The 26,476-nt window shown below is 45.1% G+C and overlaps 1 protein-coding gene across 5 annotated transcripts in view; it reads left to right on the top strand.

Annotated features, from left to right (window-relative positions):
• The first annotated feature begins 2,074 nt into the window (after positions 1-2,074).
• LOC6497868 (fasciclin-3) overlaps positions 2,075-26,476 on the top strand; it is a 67,342-nt gene continuing 42,940 nt past the window's right edge. For 4 of the 5 annotated variants that reach the window (XM_014906373.3, XM_001961571.4, XM_044716455.1 and 1 more), the window contains exon 1: positions 2,076-2,911. In XM_014906373.3, coding sequence (XP_014761859.1) covers positions 2,869-2,911 — 43 coding nt within the window. In that variant the 5' untranslated portion in view covers positions 2,076-2,868. Of the gene's footprint in view, positions 2,912-26,476 lie in introns of all 5 variants that reach the window. The other variant, XM_014906372.3, reaches the window with a different exon arrangement.

Here is a 26,476-nt window from a genome sequence, read left to right as displayed (position 1 = left end):
GCAAAACCAAGGAGATGCCACTGGCAGGCAGGCAGGCAGGCAAGCAGGCAGAGAGACGCCTGTTTGTTTTTGCAGTCTGCTTGATGATATTCCGGCTGCTTTTCCGGGGCTTTACACGCCGCACTCAGAACTACGGAAAAGCTACGAACTACACCCCCCTTCTGTCTCTGGGGCGCCCCATTCTGACCATTACACATTACGTGTAATCATCATTTTGTGCTGGCAATAAACACATGCTGTCTGCTCTCAGCAGCTTCGGCCAGACCGCCGTCCTTTGGCAGCATCCCCCTCCCATCCCGGCCACCCAGCAATCCTGCCATCTTACCATCCTGCCATCCTACCAACCGTGCCTGGACACATAGCAGGAATTTACAATTTCCAGAGCTCTGCACACTGAACACACATACTTTATAGCATGCGATATTTTTATTGCATGCAAAATGCAAAAAAAGGAAGGGAAAGTTGTGAAAGGACGAAGGCCTCCTTCGTCCTGCAAGTCCACAGTATTTGCGGACGAATGGAAATATAAGCTGACTCCGAATATTCCCTAAGGGGCATTAAACATGAAGTGTTTTGAAGAATACAAGTTCTAAACTCACATAAAATGCAAAAATATCGAAAAATCAAGCAACTCTCTGACAACTGGAGAGTATTAATTTCTCTGCGTTTGCTGAGGTCTACCTTTTCGTTCAAAATATTTGGCCCAGAGCTTATTGAATGTGCGCTTTGATTAAATTTAAAATGTTCGATAATAGTATTTGATGTGGGCGGGGCAGGGTGCCTGGATGGCGAGTGTAATAATGCAGAAGTAAGTGCATTCCGGAGTAGTGATTTTAAGAGCTTAAAAAATTGAGAGAGGCCCAAGAAACTACAATCAAGGTTTAAATATTATTGAAAATTTTAAATAGTGCAAAAACACTTCATAAATATGCATTATTCGGTCGAAAACCTACAAGTTCAGATAGAATCTTTGGCGAATAAAGCGAATTTGGCGAATCTTGTTCGCATCACAGTGGGTCAGGTCAGAGTCGCAGTCGAAACCATGCGAGAGATCTGGGGCAATGGCAAACACAGCGGGAAGCTTCAATATTTGGGGCGAATCAGCCACCAGAACGAGGAGCCACTGTGCCAAAGATTCCCCGAATGTGTGTTTGTGCCCCTCGAATACACGACGAGCAAACAAAAGTTGCGAGGAATGGGTGACTGGTGTGGAGCCGGAGTCGGGCGATGGGGGGACAGATTATCAAACGACAAACAGACAGAAATCCGACAGAAGCTGCAGCATCGGCGACAGGCTGAAAGCAAACTTGGCCAAATCAACAACTACAACTGCAATACACAAGTGGCGAACAAATTCAAATCAAACTGAGCAACAATAACAACTCGGAGAAAGAAGCTCCCGACTCGAATGCCACGATACCCGGTAGTGCCCATTTGTAATGTGTTTTTATTTGCAGTGTTTTTGTTTCTCCGGTTTTGTTTACTCCGGCTTACTATTCGCCCCACTTTTCTTTATGACTCTTGCATTACATCAAGGCTGTTGCTTTATCCCAGTCTGGTACTATTTTGTGAAATAATAGGCTCTATAATTAGTTCTTAGAGAGGGAATTGTACCTCCTACCTGACCATCAGATCTAGCCCTATCCGCTTGTCCGCCAAAAACAGAATCAGGCTGAAATATTCATAAATATTGGCACTACTCGTGATTCATCCCCTGAAGTATACACCCTTCGAGGATAAGTCGCTGCAGACCGTAAACTAGAACGAGCAGCCGGCAACATCCTTTGGCAACATGCAATATTGCTAGCTCGTCGCGCATGCTGCAGGCCCGCCAACAGCAGCAACATCTGCGGGCTGCCAGCAACATGGCCGGCAGCCCAGCAACATCGCAGGCATAGCCGGGCAATGCAGCGCAGCCGGCGTCGACTGCATATGTAAAACGCTTACGTTACAGGCAGAGCAGTGCCGTCGGGGCGTTCGCATATGAGTCGTAATGTTGGGGGTGGGCGCGCTGCCGCTCCGCAGTCAGCGCCGCCGTCGGCGTCGGCGTCGACGTCGCTGGCTGCCCCATGTTCCACGGCCGCTTGGCAACTTTATAAACAGTCGTTCAGTCGGTTGGTAACTGTTGCATACATCGCTTCGGTCGCTCTAAACTCTCACAGTCCGGACGGTTCGTCGTTTTCGTTCGGCTTCATCGAGGCATTCGTCAGATACGTTCGGGTCAGACGCACAGATACAGATACAAGCCACAGCACACACAGATACGTTCGTAGCGAGCCGGCCCTCTAAGCGCTTTGCCGAAGTCATTTCCCTCACAACGTCATCGCGGCGGTTGCGTGTAGCAGTGTGCGTGTACTAGTGGTTATCACTGTACCATAGTCTCGAATTAGTTGCCAGCACACCTTCAGATTGCAAAGATCCCAAGTACGACTACTGTGGCGATCTGAGATAAGCTCTGGAATTACGAGTAACGAGAACCGATAATAACTAACGCAGTGCAATTTTGCTGGGAGTTCAATAAACCACAGTGCGCGCTAAAATTCACACACCCACAAGCCACAACAACAACACCAAAAACACACAACCACACAACTCACACCAATCTCGAAACACACCCGTTGGCGACATAAAAAATAAACCAGAGCCTCAACGGCCATAAAGTGCTGCAGAGAAGTACTCGCCCCCACCCGCCGCCAGTTTATTTTATGCATGAAAAGCTAAAGCAAGTGCAACCACAACAAAAAAGCTAGCTCCTCGACTAAGCCCTTTGCCAAATAACGCGGGAGTGACAAAATAAAGCAATAACCCAGCTAAAAAAACTTGGGATTACAGGAACACACATAAGGAAGCCAAAGGAAGTCGAACACCATGTCACGGATCGTTTTTATATTTCTCGCAGCCATCTTAGCAGGTAAGAAGCGTTTAGGCCAGGTCGAGAGCTTCACCGCTCATGGGATGATATCACGCGCTCGTTTAAGACCCCGCCTGTGTTTGGTTTTTTAGTTTGTTTTTTATTTTTGTGCAAAAGTTGCCCGAGAGATGCCTGAGATACAAGCGGATATATATAGACTGCGAATATGCCCCTAAAACTTGTTCTCACCTCGCTAGTACACTACTAGTTGGCTAGAAACTTGATTGATGAGGCACGGTGGCGACCGTGCCCCGGGCCGAGGCCCAGGTCGGGGAAAGTGATGATTGAGTGAACGGTTTCTTGTCGTAACATCCATGAAATTGATAGTTATGCTCGCTTTTTGGCGGCCTGACCCCTTTCCGGGCCGCGGCTCCGTCTGCGCATGCTCAGAGTGTGGCCGAAGCCGTAATGACCCTGTGCTAGCATCCAGTGTGACCTTTCTCGGGTTAGGGTACAGCCAGCACTGACATTTGCCATGCGCCGACAACGCTCCCAAAAGGTCAACTACACTTTGGTAACTGAAGTTGATCCAAAATAAGATGGCTAACTGATGACTCATATATTGGATACTTATTTAAAATATTTTGACATTCAACTTTAAGAAAGTCTATCCTTTACAATAAGAGTCCTCTTCTGTTGGCATGCATCCTTGAAATTAGGATACAGCCTCCACTTGAGCGGGACTTTCATCTCTTTGTGGCACATGCGAGTGGAGGCACGAATGCGGATATAAATTGTATGCCCCACCATCCTTCAGGCCCGAAAAACGCTCCTCCGAGCCCCGTCAGTCCTATTTAATTAAAATCCTTCAATGCGCCTCCTGCCTGTGCTTATTATTTTGTGCCCGCTGATGCTGTTTGTGCCCCACACCCCCCAGAGAACTGTGGGGAGAAACTGAGACAGATTTCTCATTAGCTGAAAAGAAGATGCTGGTTTACGCTGAAGCCTAACAACATTAACACAACACACGGAGCAGTGGAGCGGTGCTTTTACAGCTGTCTCATTACTGCCCTGCCACCACCCTCGGAGGTGCCCCCAGCCAGCGAGTCACTGAGGAAACCCGGCAGCCAGGACTCCCTGCCCCGGCGTGACTTTAAGACGGCAACATTTTATTCAGCTCGCTTAGCTCGCTCGCCGGCACTGCAACCTTTCAAAGGTTTGCGAAAATGTAAATGCAGACTCCGAACAAAAAGCGAGCAGGTCCTGCAAAAAAGCAGCAATCCTGTCTCACTTTTTTCCCATGGTCCCTCTGACAGCCCTGCTCCCTCGGCCGGGCTTGGCCACTTCACACTGAATACTTTTGCATTTTTATGGGACTGACGCATCGCAGACATGCCATCGGTCGACTGTCGGCCGGCTGTTGTCTTGCAATTATAAATGTTTAATGCAGTTTGGTCCAGGATACCCTGATTCTGACTACCAGGACTAACCGATCTGGAGGATACCCTAACATAGTCATCACCAGCTACCGCATTTAACTTTTTCACGTCATCAAAACACTGTCACCATTTTGGCAAACGAAATAAACTTAATTCGACGAGCACCTGAATGTGCATTCAACGCCCCAGGACTGACAGGACTCACATAAAATCAGCCACAACTTCCTTCGCAAACTTCCCATTCAATTTTATGGTTCCCTTCGTGCTAGGATATCACAAATAAAATACAAAAACGGGAGACACGACCTGCAACATGTGCAGCATGTAAATAAGGCATTCGAGAGCATTCCATATCGCATCCAAAAACCATTCACAGTAATTCAAATGGCCAGAAGGACCTCCTGCTCCTGCTCCCGCTTCTGCTCCTGCAACCAATGCCAGTAGTGACGTATTTAGTTATGACTGCCTCATCTCGGAGCGCACAAAAACCGTTCAACATTTATGCATTTTAATGGCCACCAATTGAGGCATGTGCCCTATTCCAGTCTGAATATAATGCTGCGTATTTTATTCTAGTATGTTATATGCCAGTTGGCAACAAAAAGGGCCGGCCATTGAATTAAATACGTGCAGTGTTTGCCCTGTTTGGTCCTGGATCTAAATGCGCTTCGGACACTGTATCTACAGCTAGTTTTTTGGCAGTCCTGCCACTCCACCCTCGCTTGCCCCGCCAGTGACATACATAATTTTCAACTCTTTTTCTACCTATGGTAATTGCAATGGGAATCGCAGTGCAAGGCACGAGAAGTCCTCTGTCTCTCATTCATATTCATAACATCGTTTCATTTCGGCTTTTTGCTTTCCAACCTGGTCAGCACAACAAGAACACAAAAAGGACTTCCACCTAGTAACCGAAACGATGCAAAAAGGAGAGCCGGCACTGGCCAGCCAGCCAGGCAGGACACAAAAGCTTTATCGCGCCAGGGGCTTTGGCTTTTCGGGAGTTATTTCCTTAATGAAAAGCCAAAGTTGCAGCATTTTGAAGGTGAATCGCTTAGGGCTTCCTCCAAAGAGCTCTTGATTCGGAATAAATCCTTCACAGGAACTCCATAATGTTTCTGTTTGATTATTAATTTGTAGTTCCCTGTTGTGGGCCCACAAATTAGCCCTCATCTCATGCCAATCCGATTTGCGGCCCAAATTGCGTTGGATGCGATTTCAATTGAATTTCGGCGCCATATTTGCGCCATGGAATTGCATTCACAAATATTGCATTCGTTGGCGAGGCAAATAGAAATGCACAATTTCATGACTAATTTGCTGAAAAATGACTGAACAATGTCAACAACAACTCTTTGCATGCATCTTTTGTGTGCCGATGAGTGTGTTTGTCTCTCAGGAAGTTGGCAGAGCTTTTGGGCCAAGCTGGAATTTCGGGGGGGAGCTAGTGCGATATTGACAAAGCGTATGCCAGGCAAATTAAATATAATGGGGATCTACCCTATTTATTCTGGCCCCTTTCGCTCGACAAAACAGTTGAAAAGACAATAAAATGAAAGGAAAGCAGCGCCAGCAGCAGGAAAACCGGCAAAAAGTTGCACAGCTTATGGAAAAGTTTCCGGTCGTCTCCCGCGATTCCCGCGATTCCCGTTTTCCGCTGCTGCTGTTTTTCGGTCTGCAAGTGAAAACGAGTGTCTCTGCGAGTTTCGCGCACAATGAGCCAAACTTTTGATCGATTTCGGGCCCCACCGAGTTGTCTTTATGAGCACGTACGTCGAGCGCCAAAACGTGGCCAAAATAGGGCAAGTCAACAATTGGGAAGACTTTGGAGGAGAAAGGTGAGCACCGAGGGAGCCTCGCCGATCAGGCGTCGTAATTGTGATTCGAATATGTTTTCAATTCGAATAACTACATGTATGATTACAGTTTTCAGTTGGAATCTGAATGAATTTGTAGTTTTTTATTCAAGAGCACTCTTGCAATTATTGTTTTTCCCTCTTTTCTATAAATATAAATTATTTATTCTGCTGCTGTTGCTGATGATGATTCATGGAAGCTTTCTGTGTTACTCATGCAACTCGAACAAAACAGCAATCGACTAATTTGACGTGAATAGAAGCCCGCTTGATTGACTCAGCTTTCCCACATCCCCCATGCCCCATGCCCCATGCCAGAGAACCATGCGATACAAACTCTCATTGTCAGTCTTTAACTGTGTCAGGTTTGTTTGGCGATTACACACTTTCATTCCTTCTCTTTATTTGCGCTCAATGCAGTTGGCTTTGATTCGGGTCACGATTCGGGGTCTAGATAAGGAGCGCACTTCCCCAACGTCCTAGTCCATAATTTTCAACAAACTAAAGTATAATGGGAGGAGTATTTCTCTCTGTGCAGAGTTCCACCTGCAGTGCCAGTTGCGCGATAAACATCCAGAAGTTGCTCTGGGGTCTCGTTCTGTTTTGTTTGGGTCGCTTGGGGAAAATGCGAGCGATTAGATAAGCGATATGTGGGTTGCTCCGGCAGGGCACTACACATAGGTATAAGGTGTCCCTTATCAGCTCCGCCTGCCAAACAGGCTGATAATAGTGCTCCGAGGCCCATTACTGGGTCAGTTCTCCCCAGCATGTGGCGAATGCAATTCGAATCGAGACATTAGCTAATTGAGAATGTAAAGCAGAAACACAGACTGGTAGTTCGAACTTCGGGCTGCCAGCCACACATCCATCACATTTTTGGTCACAAATTCAATTAAATTTTCATTAATATTGAAATCACTAAGCAGATGCACATTCTGCACATCTCTTTATGTTTCAGGCCGGGCTCAGCCTGGCCCACAGCCCGAAATGCAATCAATATTTGAACATTATTATTTTTTATTCCATTGTGTCTAGCCCGAAGGAGGGGCTGAGCGCTCTGTAATTGCAAATTGCAACATTAAATCATAATTTGTAATAAGGGGCTTGGCCCCACTTTTTTGTATTCTAATTAAATGTGCCGTTGTAATTAAATTTACATGACTGACTAAATTGAAAGGGCCAGGTCTGAGGCTCAGCTGGACTGACTTATTGGCCCAGTATTGGTTTTCGGGGTGGTGCCTTGGGCTTTTAGTTGGTGGGCGGGGCTCAGTGCTGACCCCGAAAGTGCAAAATAATTGAAAATAATGTTGCGCCCGGCATTATAATTATTAATTATATCAAATCATAATGCATTTGTGCAGCGAGCAGGACCGGGCAGATAATAAATTTATGCTGCTGTCGACAAATGCAAATTAAAGCCAGTAAGGTGCGCGGACAAAACGGCATCCGAGGAACGATTGCCGCAAATTACTGCATTTGGGGCCAGTAATCAAGATATTAAATGGATAAAGAGTCAATCAAATGAAATGGAAATTCAATTAAAACGAAACAAAAGATTCAGAAACTATATAGTAGTATAAACTTGAATGAAGGAATTAAAAATAAATATGAATAATATTTATTTTTAATTAATAAAAAGAATGAAGCTACGATCTACAGACCTAGCAACAGGGCCTTCTGTCTCTTAAAGTTCAGGCCCGGCTCTTGGGAGCCATTCATTGGCCTTATAACATTTTCTTGGTAAGAGCCCCCCGCAACACCTTTACCCCCCTCATCGCCATCCATCAGCAAGCTCGGAACAAAAGCTTCGAACAAAACACTGTCTTTGACTGCCAATCTTGGTACATACATCTCTAAAATGCTAAAGTTTTTCTCTCCGTTGGATTTTTAATTTCGTATCTCACGGATACACAACAGCCCCACGAACCGGTTTGCCGCTCTGTGCGACTGTGTGTGTGTGTGTGTGAGTGTACTAGTGTGTGGCACTGTTCCAACTAGTTTCCATTTTTGTTCATTATTACTTGTTGTTTTTTTTTCCCCAACATTTCTACAAGTATTTCTGCTACTATTTTTGTTAAGTTTTCCATTTTTTTTTTTAATTTGCCACAAATGTTACGCCCGAAGCCATAGCCCCAGCTCGCTCGGTTCTCTGTGGAGCGTAAAAAGCGAAGCACGCACACATGCGCAATGACTGGAGTATCTGTGTGTGGGGCAAGAGTTAATATTTTTAACTGTTATTATGGCTCGTTTTTTATTCCCCGACCGTTCTACATTATTGCCTCTCTGTTGTTACTCGCTTACTCACTTCTGTTTTTTATTTAATTTTTTTGTTAACTTTTTTTTTTTAAGTTTTGTTTGTTCAATGGGTGTTGGCGGTCGGAAGAGAGTCGACCGCGTGTGTGAGAGAATTGTTAAAGTTAATTATTTTATATTTGTATTGCCTGCACGTTGTATTTGCCCAACTTTTTGTTCGCTTCTTGCTGTTTGACTTTTCGGGGAGAAAAAAAAACACACACACAAAAAATAAGAAAAGCCAGCGGAAAGGTCTGTGTGCCCCTCTCGTTGGCACCTCCCTCCCTCCTCCCCCCTGGTGGCCCACTTCAGGTGGCCAACAATTTGACAGTTTCGTTTCAGGTTTCGGGTCTCAGGTCTCAGGTTGACCCATTTAATTCACTTAACTTTTGAGACGGTCTTGGGCGTGGTCCCCGAACTCGGATCATCAAATAAAAAAACAAGAAAACCAGGCCTAGAAGGGGGTACAATATAAATTATAGATATTTTAAACAAGGCTAGAAGTTCAGTCTTAGCTGCTAATCCCGCCAGGCCGCAATTACAGCGAGGTGACATGTCTGCGGCTCGTTATCCCCCAACTACACCTGGCAGTTACTCCCACCTACACACCTCGTCCAGACACACAAGTGTGCATTGTGACCGGCAATCTCGGCAATCCATCTGTGAAAAGTCTGTTTAATTTGATAAATGTCCGACGTTCGTGCAACAAAACAGTTGTCAGCTGGCAGGGCCGGCTACTGGCGGCTTCCTGGATGTTGTCCAGACTCGGAGTGGCAGGTAGCTACTAATTCGACCGGTTGACAGACCGACTCGACTGAGATTAGGATTGATGTTAGCATATTAACATGTCAATTGGAGACACTACAGGTTCAGTGGCTTTTACGAACCCCCAATTAGGCCTGATTGGATGGGCCAATAAAAAAGAAAGGCTTTTCCATTCACGGCTCTATTAGGTTTTCGCCAAGTACTCAAAAAAAAGGGCTAATAGCGTGCGTGACCAGGCCCTAAAAAAGTGAAAAGCTCCGGCCGTAAAAGCGGCCGAAAACACATAGAATTAAAATTAAATTTAAATAAATTTCACAACTCACGCACTTCTCGAGGGAATGGCAGCCGCTTCTGGTACTCATTCCTACTTTTATTTTCGGAGCCATATTTTTTTAGGTAATTACTTTCTAAGTGAGCGTGTGAGTGCGTGCTTCGGGCAGCCAGCCAGCCAGCCAGACAGACAGAGAGACAGGAAAGTTTTTCACTTTATGGCGTTTAATTTATAAAACTTGCGGCAAGGGCTTGCCAAGACAGGGCAGCAGGCCCCATGAAAAAGGAGAAATATGCAGTGGCTGGAGCAAACGTCAGCTAAACTTTTTCCTCGCAACAGACTACTCTTTCCCGGCCGTCGTTCGGCTTAGTCACGCCTGTTAACTTATCGCTCGGAATGAATATTTCCATTTATACTTGGCGCAGAGGTCTTTTTTTTTTCATCCAGCCCTCTGATAGTGTTGACTCTCTGTGTGTGGGTGAGGAGTATTTGTGGGATTTATCAGTCAGCGACTTGGCTTTATATAAATTCCACTTCTATTTGCACTCTTGGCCCGGCAACGGACTAAATGAAAACTTCTGGGCGACTAAAATGATAAACAAAAGGCGAAAGAACGACGACTGGCTAGAAAAAGTTCAAGTTTTCTGGGGCGGATTACGAGGGGAGCTCTAAAAACTTTAGATGATGGATGACGAGAATAGGGAGGGAGAAGGTCTTGGGGCCAAGTAGTGGCAATTAAATATTAATGTTGGGTTATGTCATAGAGGCTTTCTTTCCCAAGACAGTCGCTTTTTTGATAACAATTCATTAAAAAGATAAGAGAATGGTTTTCGAGTGTGATAAGATTTTGGGGCGTTGCGGAATTCCCAATATGACCCAGCCCCATCGTTTATTTATTTAAATAAATTAGAAACTTTTGCAATCAAAGTTTTGGCAATTGAAGATCCCAGCGGCCGGCTCTCACATCTCTGGTCGGGCATTTTAAATTTCATTTTCAACGCCCTTCAAAACCCAACCGGAAACTTTCTCCCAGCAGAATCGTGTCGGACTCTACGGAACCGAATGAAATGTTCTCATATCGCACTCACTGACAACCATTCGGCCCTTGGCCTTCCATCTTTCTAATTTCCGCATTTAATTCAGTAATTAAAAGCGGCAGCAACAAAAAATAAAAGCGGCATCAAAAGTTAAGGCCCGGAGAACTCTTTACAAGCAAGAAGCACAACTTTCACCTTGCCGGGGCAGTAGACACAGTATTTACAGTGCTGGGCAAAAGTTTCCACCGATCGCACCGAAAACAAACTACGTTTATGCAGTTTTTCCTACCAGAGCTCCTACCAGAAGTAATTAAAATGTTTGCTGGCCAAATAGAGGCAGAGCGGCTTTCCACTCAACGCCATAGCTTACTGAATTTAAAATTTAAATAATTGTGTGCACTTAAGCGCATTGCCAAACAATGCGGAATTTATTATAAATTGTATTTGTTCTATTAACATGCGATGGCGGGCCAAATTTGATTGCTGTAATTACGGCTGTAATATGATAAAAATCCCAGCTTCACTGGCCTCCCGTTTATCAATTAAGTTCCGTGGTTAAACTGCGTAAGGGTGTTTAAGCGAAAAATTAAATTCATAATCGAATTAATTATGTTATGCGTGCTGTTAGCCAAGTTATTTCTAACTCTGGCCGACTCCCGCCCCTTGTTATTGCTGTCGAAATCAATTCCAAATATTATAATACGCACATTCCGATTTTTGGCATAATTTCAATATCAATAAAATAACACTTTATCGGCCACTTTTCCCCACTGAATATTGTTTTTTAATCGAGAGATATTTTCGGCCGGAATGGAATGAAAACAGGTTAGAATCACTCGACTTGATTATGACTTGTTGGCAGCTCGCTGCGACACTTCAAGGTTGATCGACGGAACTAGTTTTCCAGATCTACTTGGCCCCAACTGGCTCTGCAATCCGTGCACGCCACAAGTTGTTCTATGGGAAGCCTCGTAAATGGTTTACAACTTTGTCTGGCTAACTTCCCGTAAGCCGTTTAAAGAGAAAGGCTAAAGCCGAGCCGAGTGGGTGGTGGGGGGCTTTTGAGCTGACTCGGGCAACGTCATTAGTGGGTAAATTGAATTCTCCTGCTCTCGAGCGATTGCAGTGGCCCTGCAGCAGGCTCAGAAGCTGTGACACAAACGAGAGCATTAGCAACTGGAAGTACTGCCGGCCGTCCGAATCAAGGCCAACAGCAATCTTCAAGCTGCAACAGCAAGAATACAAAAACAGTAGCAACACCAGTAGTTACAGCTTACGGAACATTGGCAACATCAGATGTTTAAGAAGCAGAAACACTGCTACCAACATCGGCACTGCCAGCAGCTGCTCGACCAACAATACCTCACTGAGAAAAACACAGAGTAAGTGCTATAAGCAATGTAATCTCTAGATATACCCTATCGCTCAGTGTATTGGCACAATCAAGTAAATCTACCAATCGACCTGCAAAAACAATTTTTCCGCTGCAGACTCGAAACTCTGGCAAAATCGACCCAGTTCCCCAGTGCGGGCCCCGAGCCGACTGCCTCGGCACTTGACTGGGTCAAGAAAAACCTTTTTGTCAGCGGTAAACAGCCACTGCAGCCGAGTTGATTTTAACTGTTGCCCATAAACCGGCCGACTGCCTGACAGCCGCCCAACTGCCTGAAAAGTCAACAACTCCGGGCCAAGTGGTTCTATGGGCGGCTCTGTGCGGGCATTGGCTGCTTTTCGCCGGCATCCCATTGAAAAAAAATCATAAATAAAGTCGCTCGTTAGCTTGGAAAATTTGGGTCCCCTCCAAATTAGCGGTTATGCAAAATTGCGCCACAGCCACGGCAATCGCAGAAAACAAAAGCGAAACGGCCCGGTGACATAAGGCCCTGTGACGTTCCTAAGCGAGAAATAATTGCAATTCTCCGAAACACCTTTACTTGGCTCGCATAGTACTCGCTTTTTGCTTTAATTTCGCTGACACTGAGCGCTTTTATGAATGGAGCCGGGCCGGGACTGGGAGTGACTCACTCGCTAGAATTGCACTAATTGAAAATGATTCACGGGCGGCCGTGAGTGCTAGTCGAGTCGAGTCGCTCTAATCAAAACTACTGGCCCCGATGCCACCGGCTAACCCGTTTCGGCTGCCAGTTTTTCGCAATTTGACCAGCCCGAGGAGGAATCGCTGTTGCGGCGGGCACTCCCTGGACCAAGTTCTGTGCGGGGATCTCGTTTTGGCCGAGATTTTAGCCAAACCAGCAATTTCTGGCTATAAAACGAGTTCTTAGGCTGGCGGGGCTTCCGAAAATTGTGGAGTGTGGAGTTCTGGGGGCTGTGTGCAATGCCTGTGTGCGACGATGGATTTCGGCCAGAAATTTCTGTATTGCATTTTTGGGGGGAATGTCAATAAATCGAGCATGCGGCTCGCTTGGGTGAAATGTGTGTGTTTTTGTTGGCGCCAGATTCGGCAGTGGAAGGTGGCAGTGGAGCTGGAGGTTCACAAACTGATAGATTGGTGACAGAAAATCTAAATGCACTTTTCATGGGGGGCGGGAGCAGGATCAATTAAAAAAATCAATCAGATTGCAAGGAAAAAGAAATTGCTTTGGAATTTGTGGCTTTGATTGGGAGCAGTATGCTTTTTCCATCTCTGGCATATTTGATTTTTAGACCGGAATTCCCTCCAACTTAATATAGAATCTATCAGAGTCGTATGTTATCGAGTATTCCTCTTCCAAATCCGCATTCTAATGTCTGTCTTTCTGTTTCCAGGTAAGCATCTCCAAAGATACCAATCCCAGCCCACTGATCTCACGTAAGTTAATCGGAAATTTATGCGCTCGGGGCGAAAGTTCTGCGAGAAGGCTTCCGAAATGCCCAGCACGTTCGAGCTCCCAGCAGTGAGCAGCCCACTAAATGTCACTTGCTGGCAGCGGCTGCCGGAAAAACTATTAAAAAAGAATTATCACCTTTTCGAAAATGTCATCAGTTCGAGACACGGACCATGAAGTCGAAGCCGCCGAAGAAAAACAAAAGCAGAAGAAAGGGGCGAAAGAAAAGAAAGTTTCTGTCACAATTGGTAAACAGAAAACGGCCTCAAAAGCGGAAGCCAATTGTAAACAAAACAATTTTCAGCATTTTGCTGCCGTTTCTGTTTTAGATATTTTCGAGTTTGTTTATTCGATATTTAGTTTTTTTGATGACAGGCTGGAATGCCAGTCTGATGACAGCTGCGCCGGAACACTTGGAACTGAAACCCTGTGGAGGCTCGGCCGGGTCGGTTCGGGTTCAAGATTCTCGACTGTTTACATTTTTGGAGCGCAAGGAGTGCTCCGGTCGAAGGTGCTCGCTCAGCCATCGAGTGAGAAATGTAAACAAGTGTGGGGGCTGCACAATAACAAGTGCACACGCCCATAATTAAAGCAAAACAAAGGGCGTGACGCCTGCACACACACAGGTCGTTACAGAATTGAAGGCAGGTCGTATCGTAAATATCTTCGGAGCCCAAGTCGGAAAAGTCTTAACGTGGCAGCTCGCCAGATTTTCATTAACAGGAAAAGTCGGGGCAATTAACACGTCCCACTGGGACTTTTCAATGACTTTCATGCCACAAATAGCGATTGAATGTGGAAAGGTTAGTAATTGTTTACGCCTAGATTACAGAGAACCAAAATGTTTACACCAGGTCTCTTCTACAAATTTATTCAGAACTATTAGGTGCTACAAGGGTGAGGCTTCACGAGCCCTTTTTCCGAATAACTACAATTTTCTCCGCCTGTACCCTTAAATTACTTTCAGCACGTGTTTTCGTAACAAGTGCAGGCCAATTGCAATCCGATTACGATTACCAATCCGCCGCAATCAAGTACAACAACTGCAAATGTCATTGGCCCCGTTTGAACTTCACTCCACTCGGCTGCGAGTGTTACTTTTCTATTTCTCCCCCCGATACTTTCCACGTGCACTTGCCTCAAATTGTTTTCCGGCTTTTGTTTTCATTCCCCCCGACGTGGCAGTCTCATTTGTTCCGCTGCTCTGCGGCTTTTCGTGATTTGAACTTCGAACCTTTTTGATATTGTTTAAGTACATTGTACATTCAGTTGGGGGCGTGGTTGGGGATTCTAAAACTTTAGCCAGAATTTTGTGCATTTCTGCAATTCATTCTGGGAAAACACCGAAAAAAACACAATTCAATTAAAGTTCGTGGGCCCCGCCGAACCGGTGTTACAAACTAAAGTCAACTCTAATTGAATTTCAAAACGATCATCAATGTGTGGTTATAGAAAATAGTTTTTTTGGGGGCCCATGACAAATCAATTGACTCGCCGCCAAATGAAATCAAATGTTTTGCGGCTCCGAAACCAAAATCCGCAAATGTTTCCAATGTTGTGTCGGCGGTGTGGGCGACGAGTGTGTGCACTTTTTGTCGGTCGGATTTTCAATCCAAGTGACACGAAATGCAAAGGGGCGGACAAATCCACAAAATAGTCTCAATAGAGATTTGGAATAGCCATTGTTGCCGCCGCCGGTTGAACCACAATCTGTTGCACACATGATTTCATTTTTATTTCCCATTAAAAGCACATAAAAATCAAACACAAATACCATTCCGCCGACCAACCGACTAACCAAAATAAATATCCTAAAAAAGCAAATGAAAATAAGTTCGAACTCGTGGCGTATGAATTGGGATTAGAACCTTCAATTTTTTATTGGACTATTGGTTTATTATTTAAAAATTTAAGTGCCGTCAGTGGTTTTTATTGCCGAGACTCAGAATTATAAATTATAATCACTAAATTGTACGAATAGCTACCATGACTAGTACGCCCTTTTCTGATTTATAATCCCATGTCTTGATGGAGGGAAAACACTTTTTTGATAATCCCTGCCCATATTTTTACAACTAAAAATAGGAAAAAGAAATCTTCATTGATATTTAAGAGGCTCCCTCTTCTCCCCATCGGAAAGCAATGCAATCGATCTGCCTCGCCCGTCCTGTAAACACTTGCCACTGACGAGTTCCATCTTGAGGCTCTCGTATTGTGACCCCTTTGTGCCCATTATGCTTCATTATTTGTATTTTGATTGCCCTACCGATGCGAAGCCATTAAACCCTGTTTAATTTCAAGAAAAAATATTTATTGATTGCTCTCCCAGGAAATGGAACACACAGAACTCGAGCCCTGAGGAGGGGAGACTTTTTGAAGAATGCCAGTCGGGATGGTGGGCCATGTGGGAGGCTGTTGGGGGGCCTCTCAAGTGCCGAGCTTTGCATGCCAAGTGAGGTTTTGTATCCGTCAGATACCAATTACACTTGTGCTTGTAATAATAACAGTTTTTACATATGATTTTTAATTATTTATGACAAATAAGAAGACCCTTTCCAATGTAATCTCTTAATTAGTCAAGTTCCAGTGACTTTTTCTAGTACTTCTAGTGGGCTCCCCTTTTAGTTTCTGTTTGTTTTAGGGGGCGTTTTATGATTCTCAAAGTGCAGGGGGCGTGGCAGATGGTACTGTGACAATTGCATATCAAATATCCACGCCCCAGAAGCCTCCACAGAGTTCCGCTTGGCAGGCATCGCTTCTCGGATGCAGCTCGACAGTCGCCTATCGTTCTCGTGGTTGCTCCCTTTCTGCGAGTATCTGGGTATCTACGTATCTGTGCATCTGTATCTCAGTCATTCAGTGGCATGTTTCATTTGGCATGTGTGGCATAGACACAAGTGCCTTTCTCTCAAGTGGGCTGCCAGCTTGTTTGTTCTTTTGTTTATGCATCTTTGTCGCCCGCTGTCCCTGGTCCCCATCCCTAGTCCCTATCCTGTCCCCGGCTCGATGCTTCGTTGTGTAGTTTAGTTTTGCATTTCGCTTTGTTTATCCATCAATGACGGCTGACAAGGAACATGCAACATGCCACTGTGTGTGTGCTGAGGCTGTGGCGCACCATGCCACTCCGGCACAATAAAAACTCCAGCAAATAGGTACAAACAATGGGAAAACTCCTCCTCGATTCTCTCGATTCTGTGGCCTGCTCAATTTAATTTCCTTTAATTCTAGTGGCATCTGCGGCTGTCGTTGTTTATCCGATTTGCTCCAGCTTCTCTTCAGCTTTTTATGAAAATGTTTATAAAATATTTCCGCCCTGATTTGACGAGGCGCTGACTGAAATGGGTTAAGGCATTCATTCATTAGCCCCATCCTCCTCCAGGAGTAGCCTAGAGTAGAATTTAATTTCGAAGCAATTGATTTCTGTGCGGTTCAACCAACGAGAGATTCGAATTCAATGGAGCGAGGTGGAAAGCTATTAAATCTGCAGCTGAGTGATTGGAGGAGAAAAAGTGTTTAAATCTATTTTCAATTCGAAGAAGACATCTGATAGTTAGAGAATCTGAAAAATGGGTTAATTATGGAACGTGATATGCAGTTCTAGTCGTACCGCTACGATGTGTGATCTGCTCAATAAAAAGAACATGACTCTGCTAATTTATGGAATAATGCCTTGAAAAAACACCCCAAAAACGGGGCTTTCTCTTTTCCAGCAACTTTGATGAAAAGTAAATAAATAAATCAAATCTCCGCTCTACAGAATTTTCCCAGGCTCTAGCCTGCCAGGCTATTCACCTTTATTTTGGGGCAGAAACACACATATTAAAAACCCCCAACAAATTATTATGTAAATGGCTGTTGTTTCGGGTGCACCTTTTGCGGAAGTCAACAAAAATAAGAGGTAATTGTTCGGAGGACAAGCAGTAGAAAGCCATTCTGCATAATAATTATGCGAAAAGAGAAAAAAGATGAATTCATTTTCATTTTCTAAAGAAAAACACAGAAACGTGAACATCAGACACCCGAAAAGAAGGGAAACCCCTAGAAACGGAAAGGCAAACTTATCATTATGAATTGTTTCCGCTTTTGGGGCGAAACTTTTACTTCACTTTCTGGAGCGTTGAGACTAAATTCTGCTTAATTTCGGGTTGTATTGTCGCAATGACATTGATCGAGTTGACAGCCGGAGCCGCCCAAGAAGGTCAATTATACGATCTCGTTTGTCCCACTTTAATTGCCGCAAATTAAATTGTTTGCCTTAGTTTGTCGCTGTCACTTTTCGCAGTCTGTGGGGGCGTGTATTCCCCCCTCAGTCTCAAATCGATTAGAGCCGTATTCAAGGTGGAACCGAAATCATAGAGAATCGCTTTAAGACAACACTGGCACTCACACTCGACTCTCAACAGTTTCCTGCAATTTCAGAGTTGGATAGTCGTCTTCTGGCTTGGTTATTTTCAGTTTTCGTGTTTGCGTACCTACTCGGATATAGTTTTTTTCTGAATGGAGTTGTTTAGTAAAGAAACAAAAAAAACAATTAGGTTGTTGCGAAAACATAGAGAACTCTTTTTTTTAGAGGGGTGGTCCGAGGGGGACCTTCTACATGTGCTGTTGTTAAACTTTTCCTCAGTTTACTCGTTGTTCATGCTGTTTTCGCTTTGCTTTTGCGCTGCTTTTGTAATTGCAACATAATTTGCTATTACATGCCACTTTTTGTTGCTGTTGCTGCTGGTTCAGTTTTGTGGGTCTCTGGGTCTCGCAGCTGTTGCGAATTGGTCATAGACAGGCGGGCAGACCCCCAAGGGGACTGGGGTTTGGCGGGCGGAGAAGACAATTACCAGCAATTAGAAACGAATTGCTTAGAGAAAAAATTAAAAGAATATTCGCACAAGTGAAAACAACAACAGGAAATGAAGTGTCTGGAGAAGTTTTCAAGTTCTGTTACTGAAATACTCTCCAAATAGAGTGGATAGTTGTGCCAAAATTGGCATAATAAAAATAATAACATGCAGCCATCCATCCTTCACGGACATCCATCAAAGGATGCCCTAATTAGTAACAAATACAGTCTCTCGCACATGCTGGTCAGAAAATTTACCCCCTAGGACCCTCCGCGTACAAAGTATCTGTATCTGATACTCTCCGGTGGCCCGCAGACACGGATACGCGGATGCGGATACAGATACATACGTGGGACGAAAAAAATCCTGTTAAATGGCAATTCGTGTTTTGCACAAAATAGCATACGATGCTGCTGCGAAACAATAAATGCAACACGGCTCACAATTTAGTCTACTTTTCCATTTTTCGCATTCTGCCGGACAAGTGTACGGGAGCTTTTTGCACGGACTGTGCGCTCTGTAAGGGCTGCGAGTGGCTGTTGTTGTGTATGAAACTGTAATTAACAACATTTTACCGTCATTTTTTTCAACTTTTCAATCCGCTGGAGTAGTGGGAGGGGAGCAGGGGCTGCCAACACAAAATGGCATAACTTATGGCCTCGTTTGCGTACTGGTTTTTGTTGCAAAGCGACTGCTACTGCGACTGCGACTACGACTGCTGCCTCGACAATTAACTCACTTGAAATACTTTTGCCCTAGAGTCGCATTTAATGATTAATTTTGCCATTTTTTCCGCCCCCAACCATCAATACTCCGGGCTATTTTCCCTTTGTTCTCTGTATGGCAACAAAAAGCATCGACGACTGCCTCTGCTTTGCTTTGATTGCCAAAACAGGAATTAATAAAATTAATATGGAATGGCCCATCAAAGTCAATTATTGGTCGCCGCTGCCATCCACAAATTGAGGCCCATCGTAAAACGAAAACTATTTCCATGCTCAATTGATAAAGTTCATGCCCCCGAACGACTGCCTCAAAAGGGAACTTGCCACTTGAACTTTTTCAGCGGGGGAGTCGAATAAATTTAAATGAATGTATGCCAGCCAGAGGGCAGCCGCACAAATAAATACTTTTCAAGTGAGTCAGAAGGGGATTAAGTTGAGTCACTTATGAAGGCCCATAAGCTACATACGTAGCTGCTGTCCAAAATTCAACAAAATCAAGGGCCTCTACAGTCGTCATGAAACACTATTGTTTCAATCCTCTAACTCTGCCAGGAAGTGTGCTTTGCATAAATAAAACCTTTCTAGTCCATATTACATACATTTTTTATGACCAGTTAAAAAACGAGGCGATTGCGGTATTCCGATCAAGAATACGATGAATATTGGCCAAGATATGGCCATCTGTGTCGGCCATATAGGGCCCCATACTTTTTCAAAAGAGATCCTCCAGAAAATTTGAGAAAAAATTTAAAAAATATTTTGTTTCTGGGTTTTGATATAGATTGAAAGAGAATCGATAAAGAAATCGTTTAAGGTATTCCGCTCAAGAATCGGATGAATATTGGCCAAGATATGGCCATCGCTGTGGGCCATATAGAGCCCCCATTCACTTTCCAAGGGAATCCTCCAGAAAATTTGAGAAAAAATCTGAAAAATATTTTGTTACTAGGTTTTGATATATATTGAAAGAGAATCGATATAGAAATATACTGAGGTATTCCGCTCAAGAATCGAGTAAAAATTGGCCATGATATGGCCATCGCTAGGGGCGATATAGGACCCCATGTATTTTCGAAGGGGATCCTACAAAAAATTTGAGAAAAAATCTGAAAAATATTTTGTTTCTATGTTTTGATGCAGATTGAAAGAGAATCGATACAGAAATCGTTTGAGGTATTCCGCTCAAGAATCGGATAAATATTGGCCAAGATATGGCCATCGCTGTGGGCCATATAGAGCCCCCATTCACTTTCCAAGGAAATCCTCCAGAAAATTTGAGAAAAAATCTGAAAAATATTTTGTTTCTAGGTTTTGATGTAGATTGAAAGAGAATCGGTATAGAATTCCTTAAAGATATTCCGCTCAAGAATCGGATGAATATTGGCCAAGATATGGTCCTCTGTCTGGGAGATGGGTTCATTGTCATTTATCGTTCCACTTCTCAACTTGCAATTTAAGTATTACTTTTTAAGTAAATGGATTAAGGAATTATTGCTAGACTGTATGGGAGCCTGGGAAGTGGCCTTCCTGGGGCACGCGCCTTGCATAACACATGCTGCGACGGGTTCCTCGCCCGTGTGGATCTGATTATGCCAATTTCCTATGTGCGCCCCATTTCCATACTGGCTCCGGGCACAACTATATACGCACTCATATGTTAATGCATATATTTTTTAATGCCACTTAAAACACAAATTGCCTAGATCTCTGTCTGAATGGCACACGCTTTTGCCGCAGGGCAGGCCCTAGCCTCCCACGACCCCATCCGCCCGCTGCAACTATATATGCTATGTGCGTAATTGTCTCAATTATTCACCAAAATGAGCCGCCATGCCGCACGGACGGATGGATGGGTGCATTTGTGTGTTTGTGGGCATGTTTGCTACTGATTTCATATTCGCCTTGTCTGTAGCGGTTGCTTGCCACCAAGCCCGGCCCATGCCCATGCCCCGCCGCGGCCCCCTTCCACCCGAACTGTTTGCATTTGGGGCAAGAGCGCGCGTTGCAAATTACATTTGTATGCGTTTTGTGCACGCATTGCAATCGCTTGCATATAAATTGCGCCGCAAATGCAAAGCCACAACAATTGTTGCCTCCGTACGTAGCAGTGCACTGTCCCCCTCACGCCACCTCCCTCCCCCCCTTTGGGGCAGAGTCATTAATGCGCCCGCCATGATGATGACTATCTTATGCTTATGCATGTTGACTCCAACTTTGGCTTACAGATCACTCGGAAAAAAGTCTAGGACTTCTAGGCTTTCCACGAAACTATTATAGAACTATGGCTACTGCTCTGAGCTGTCGAATTTTGTCGCAGTGTACGAGGGGGTCGCTGCTCCACATTCGGCTCCTAAAAGCAACTTGGAATGCTGTTTGCTGTTGGCTGAACACTGAGCGCTGATGACTTGATGTTGACTCCGGTCGATTTATTTGCCGAGCTGCGATTTACATGAAAATCCACCCCGCAAATTTAACCATGTCTGTGCCAAGTCCCTCTCCTGGCCACCCCCCCTTGGCAGTGCAATTAAATATTTTTTGTTGGCGGCAATTTGGCCGGGCGCGTTAACTGGAAACTGGCCAAGAGTGGACTCGGTCTCGGTCTCGGGCCGAGCCGGGCCTAACTCGAAATCTATGTAATTAGTGCGGCCTGGGCTGGCCCTCCCCCCTGATTGTTGTGGTCAAATACATCGCTTTTGGCCGTGTTCTGCGGTTTCTTGCCAGTTTCTGGCTAATATATATGAAATATTGACTGCAACCGTAGGAGATAATTTAGGCAATATCCCGGCAAGTGTTAGAGACAATGGCTTATAATTTAATAGGTTTTCTAAAAAGTAATCACAATTTTAATTAGTTGTCAAGCTAATTAAAACAATTGTCATTAGTTCTATTGTCGGAAACAAATATTAAAAGGTGCGCCTTGTGTCAAGTGCATTTCCAGGATTCCCTGTTGATAAAAAATCCTTTTTTCTCTCCCCTGACACGAATCGCTTCAACGGAAACGCGTTCAAGTTTTTGTAATTAATTGCGCTTCAAATTACAACTAAATATGCCACAAATGGCAAACATTTGCAATGCTAAGAGTGGCTGGCATCGCAAAAAATTTATTAATATGTAATTAAAAGCCAATTAAAAGCAACTGACAAATGCAGAGCCCGACAACTTGCTGCTAACTTTCACCCCGGAGCGGCCGCGCCCCTGCCCACGCCCAGTTCCGCCCCCTCGAAGAGGTTAAATTAATAAAATATGAATTGTGTAATTTGCGGGCCCATTAAAAGAAGTGACAACTAAAAGCGAAAATTACTTTCGCCAGGTGAATTAATCACTGCCATGTACGAGGCAGGCGTGAGCTGAAATTAGCATAGAGGCACCGCCAGATGGCGCCGCAATCAATCTAATTACTGTCAATTTAAGCAAAAATCCAGCCAGCCGCAGGCTCGGAGCACTTTGGTGACGAATCTTGATCCCTGGCGTTGTTAGTCTTCCAGTGCAACGCACCGAAGTAAACTGGAAAAGGCCGCCAAACTGAAAATGGAAAGCTGACATCAATTATGCAGCCGCTGACCGTCCAGCGCCGGTCTGTCCAGTTTTCCTCGGCAATTAATTTACGAGCTCAGTGAGCATTGAGATGACGGTGGACAGGACAGGACAGGATGGGCCGGGCCGGGCCGATACCGGCTTAGCTTTCACATGGCAGCGAATACTGGCCAAATAGATAAGGCCCGGACTAATCCCCGGCCTACGGGTTTGGATGCCGCGTCACTTTTATGGCATTTGGCTGTTGCTTTTTATGATATTACTGCTGCTGCTGGACAGTCTCTGCAACTCTGCAACAGTAAGTGGCTCTAATCCTGTCCAGCAGTTTGGCAGCAGTGACCCGCACAGCCATATCAAAGTGAAAGGGTTTTCCTCCCGAACCGCAGTTGGCCAATTTCCACAAAAGTAAACAAAACAGACAAACCCACAAACAAACACAACGGCAGCCAGCTCACATGGATAAACTTGTTCTTGGGTGGCATTTTCGGGGTCACTGTAGACCCGTTGTTTTGGCTATACGGCCCCTCCCTCCATTTTTCCCGCCCCATCATGCGATGGCCCTCAGAGCCCTCTTCATTTTCGGTGCAATGTCTCCCCATTTGGCAACTAATCCGCTGCAATTTCGGGCCAAGCGGAAAAAACATAAACAGCGCTGGGATAGATATTTCTGGCCGAGATTATTCCAAAGTTGGAATGCAAAATAAATATTTTTCGATATGTATTATGGTTGAATGTTCGAGGGAGTGCAACATAATTATCCAAATATACCCACAACATGCAGAAGCTGACTCGTAAATTGCAAAAACACAGGCTGGTTGGCCTTCTGGCCGTTCAAAAGACACACAAATGAATTAGGGTCCAATTAGAGTCAGACCAATGGTTGCAAAATATGGTAAAATTAATGCAAAAACTCACCAGGTGTTTCCATAGAGAATGTATCCTGTTTATTTTTGTCCTTTCGAGGGAGCTAGTCCCATTTAATATTCACAATTTTCAATTTTAATGCAGATTTTGTTGCAACAAGTGGCGAGTAATCCAACGATGAGAGGTATAACTTTATTTCAATATTTGATTGTCTGATTCTTTTCACTTAAACCTGCGAAAAAGAAGCAACAGTATTACTTCCCATATTTCATTTATGGGGCTTAGTACCCCCAAAACCCACCTGCCCCACCATTTCTGGTGGGCCACCTACCATACCTTAGTTACAAGCCAAAATCTTTTGTTTACATACTCCCCAGCCGCAATCTCCGCCCTTTTGTCAACTCTGCCTGATCATGATGACAAAAACTCTCTTTTGATTTCCGAAAACTTTTACAACGGAACCCACTCGTACCTACTATTCACCTGCCCCCCAGTGGAGGCAAGTGCTGGGCTGTGGGGCGTGGCGTCAGGTGGAAATGGCAGCCGTTGTTTCTCCATTTAGACATGCAGTGCTGCACTTTTTTGATGTCTCCGACTCTGTCACTCCCAGAGTCGCCTCCGCTCTCTTTCCCTCTTTGGGCCAACACTTTTCGGTGTTGGTTTCAATTTTGTTTGTTTTCTTTTGTTGCTGCTTTTATTTGCGTGTTGGTTTGTTTTGTTGCTGGCCTGTAGTTTCCTTTTTTGGCATCGCTTGCTGCCGACGAGTTTGCCATTTCCGTGGCGCTCATGCGTATAATTTTGCTTGAGGCTGTCGCCGAGTACGAAACAATAAGGCCAAAACCCCACCCCGCAACAGTTCGTTCGACCCAGAGGAAAAACGTCGAATGTCTGAAGTAAAGCCAGCAACTGGGGCCAACACGACGTATGCGCAATGTGACAAAACAACACAACACCCGGCTGAGCTGCACGAACCTCAACTGGATCGGGAAAAATGCGGAAAATATTGAACCGAAATGGCATTCCACTCTGCCATCCCAGAGCATGGATATTTTTTAAAATTTAAGTAATATTCCAGTGGCAGAGGGATGCGGGCTTAAGCCTTAAACTGGAGTTCCCAGCACTGACAATTGTCACATGGCTGGTCACCGTCCGGGGGGGTGCCATTTTCCGAGGGGGGAGCTTCGGCATTTTTCCACGCTTCAGTGCTCCATTTCATGCTGTTGGACCTGGACTGGTCCGGACTGGAGCTGCAGAGCACCGGCTCGTTCGTGAGTGGACAATGGCTGTGGAAGAATGCGTTTTTCTTTATTTTCCTGCTGCTGCTGCTCTTTGTCGCCTTTGTTCGAGCCAGCAACGTGTTAATGCCGCTGCACAAAAATCCAGCATCGGAAGAGCTTTAACATTTTCTGACATTTTTAAACCTCGAAACGCGCTTCCCTTGAAGTTGAAGTTTATTTATCTAAGTTTAAGATCAACACGAAGGCAACCCCTTGAGAAAGTCCACCTACCTCCTCTGCCTTCTTCATTTTCTCCTCCTTGCAACATGCAATCATGCACCACCTGCTGCTGATGTTGCTGTCGTGCATGCAACGGCAACAGCAACAACAACAGCAACACCACCACCAACAACAACAACAACAACAAGTGGCAATGCCTTCATCGCCATCATCGTCGTCATCATAAATGGGCAGTGAGCAAAGCTCACGTTCTCCTCGTTACGCGGGTCTGGTTTTTCCTTAGTTTTCCTAGCTTTTTCCTATTTTTTCGCCTTTCTTTGGTTTTCAGTGGCTCGGTTTTCCCTACTCGCAGGTTTTCCCTTTACTTGCGGTCCCATATGCCTCAAAGTCGTTGCTTCTGGTTAAAAGTTTTCAGCGTGGAGCCACTCTCCGCACTTTTGCGGTCTGGAATTGCCTGTCAGGCAGCCCACCAGACCACCAGCCCATAGTCCCTCCCTTTCTTTTTCCATATACCCCACTCTTTCTGGCCCTGCTTCACGCTGGGCGTCGGGGCATTAGGCAATTTCTTGCAGGCACATTACACGATTTACTTTTCCATTTCGAATTCGAATTTCAAGCCATGCAAATTGCTGTGCGGCGCAGGGGAGAAGCCCTTGGAGAAAAGGCCAGAGAAATGCAGAGAAAAAGGCCAGGAGAGGAGGCGGAGGCAGAGGCAGTCGGGCTAGAAATGGAAGAAACAAATAAGAATTTGTGGCTACCACAATGCGGCCAATGATGCAAGTACATTGGTTTGGGAGTAAGGGAAAGGTAGTCTTTCAGATCTAGACTAGCAACTAGCAACATTTTCTTCCAATGTATGCTAGCTTAGAAGAGTTATAGGCCAAATAGGCTGTATTATTTTAAACCACTCCTAAATCACTTTCATGCCACTGTGCTCTAGTTAACTCTCAGAACTCCGAGTCACACTGTCCCCACATCGACTTGGCTGGCTTCCCTCGCCGCTGCACTTAATGCACACGCTTGAGGGAGTTTATTGAAAAGTCTGTCGTGCCAAAAGCATTTCCTTCCACAGCCACTTCCCCAGCCCCCCTGCCTCAGCCCCTGGCTTGTACAAAAGACAGGTAATACGTACACCGAGCATATTGGGCTGTGGGGTTCATTGTTGCCACTCCAAAACACACACCCACACACAGCACACAACACACGTAAGTAGCTCTGCGATTTGGCGGCTATAGCTTTTGATTCAGAGATCTTATGAATGCCAAGCATGCCGATAAGATTTCCCGCACCACCCCCATCCCTGCTCTGCCCTTGCCACCGACCCATTTCCCGCCCGGTGATAAGCGAAACGTGTTTGGGGCACGTTATGAAGAAAGGGTGGCAAGTACAAGGGAATGTCCGTGGCAACGATGATGGCGATTATGAAGATGGAGATAAAGATGCTGATGCTGCTGCAGATAATACGCCCGCACTGGGGATTCCTTAACCTTCCCAGGATTGAGCCACCTCCTTCGTGCTTCCTGCCCCCCTCCCCCGTTTTTTGCTCCACACTTTTTTATTGATTTAGTCTAAAGTTTCCGGCACTTGTGCGGCAAAGTCACATCCACAGCCATTGTTCGACTTGGCCCTTTTGTTCGCCAGCGTCGAAGTGATTGGCTGCGTATGGGAATTGAACGCGAAAATAGCTTCATTATTTAAAGTAGATCCCCAGCGCCGACTGCCGGA

This window comes from Drosophila ananassae, chromosome 3R, assembly GCF_017639315.1.
Source record: "Drosophila ananassae strain 14024-0371.13 chromosome 3R, ASM1763931v2, whole genome shotgun sequence".
NCBI classification, from domain to species: domain Eukaryota; kingdom Metazoa; phylum Arthropoda; class Insecta; order Diptera; family Drosophilidae; genus Drosophila; species Drosophila ananassae.
Note: the sequence above shows the minus strand (reverse complement) of the source record. Positions and strands in the feature narration are given on the sequence as shown.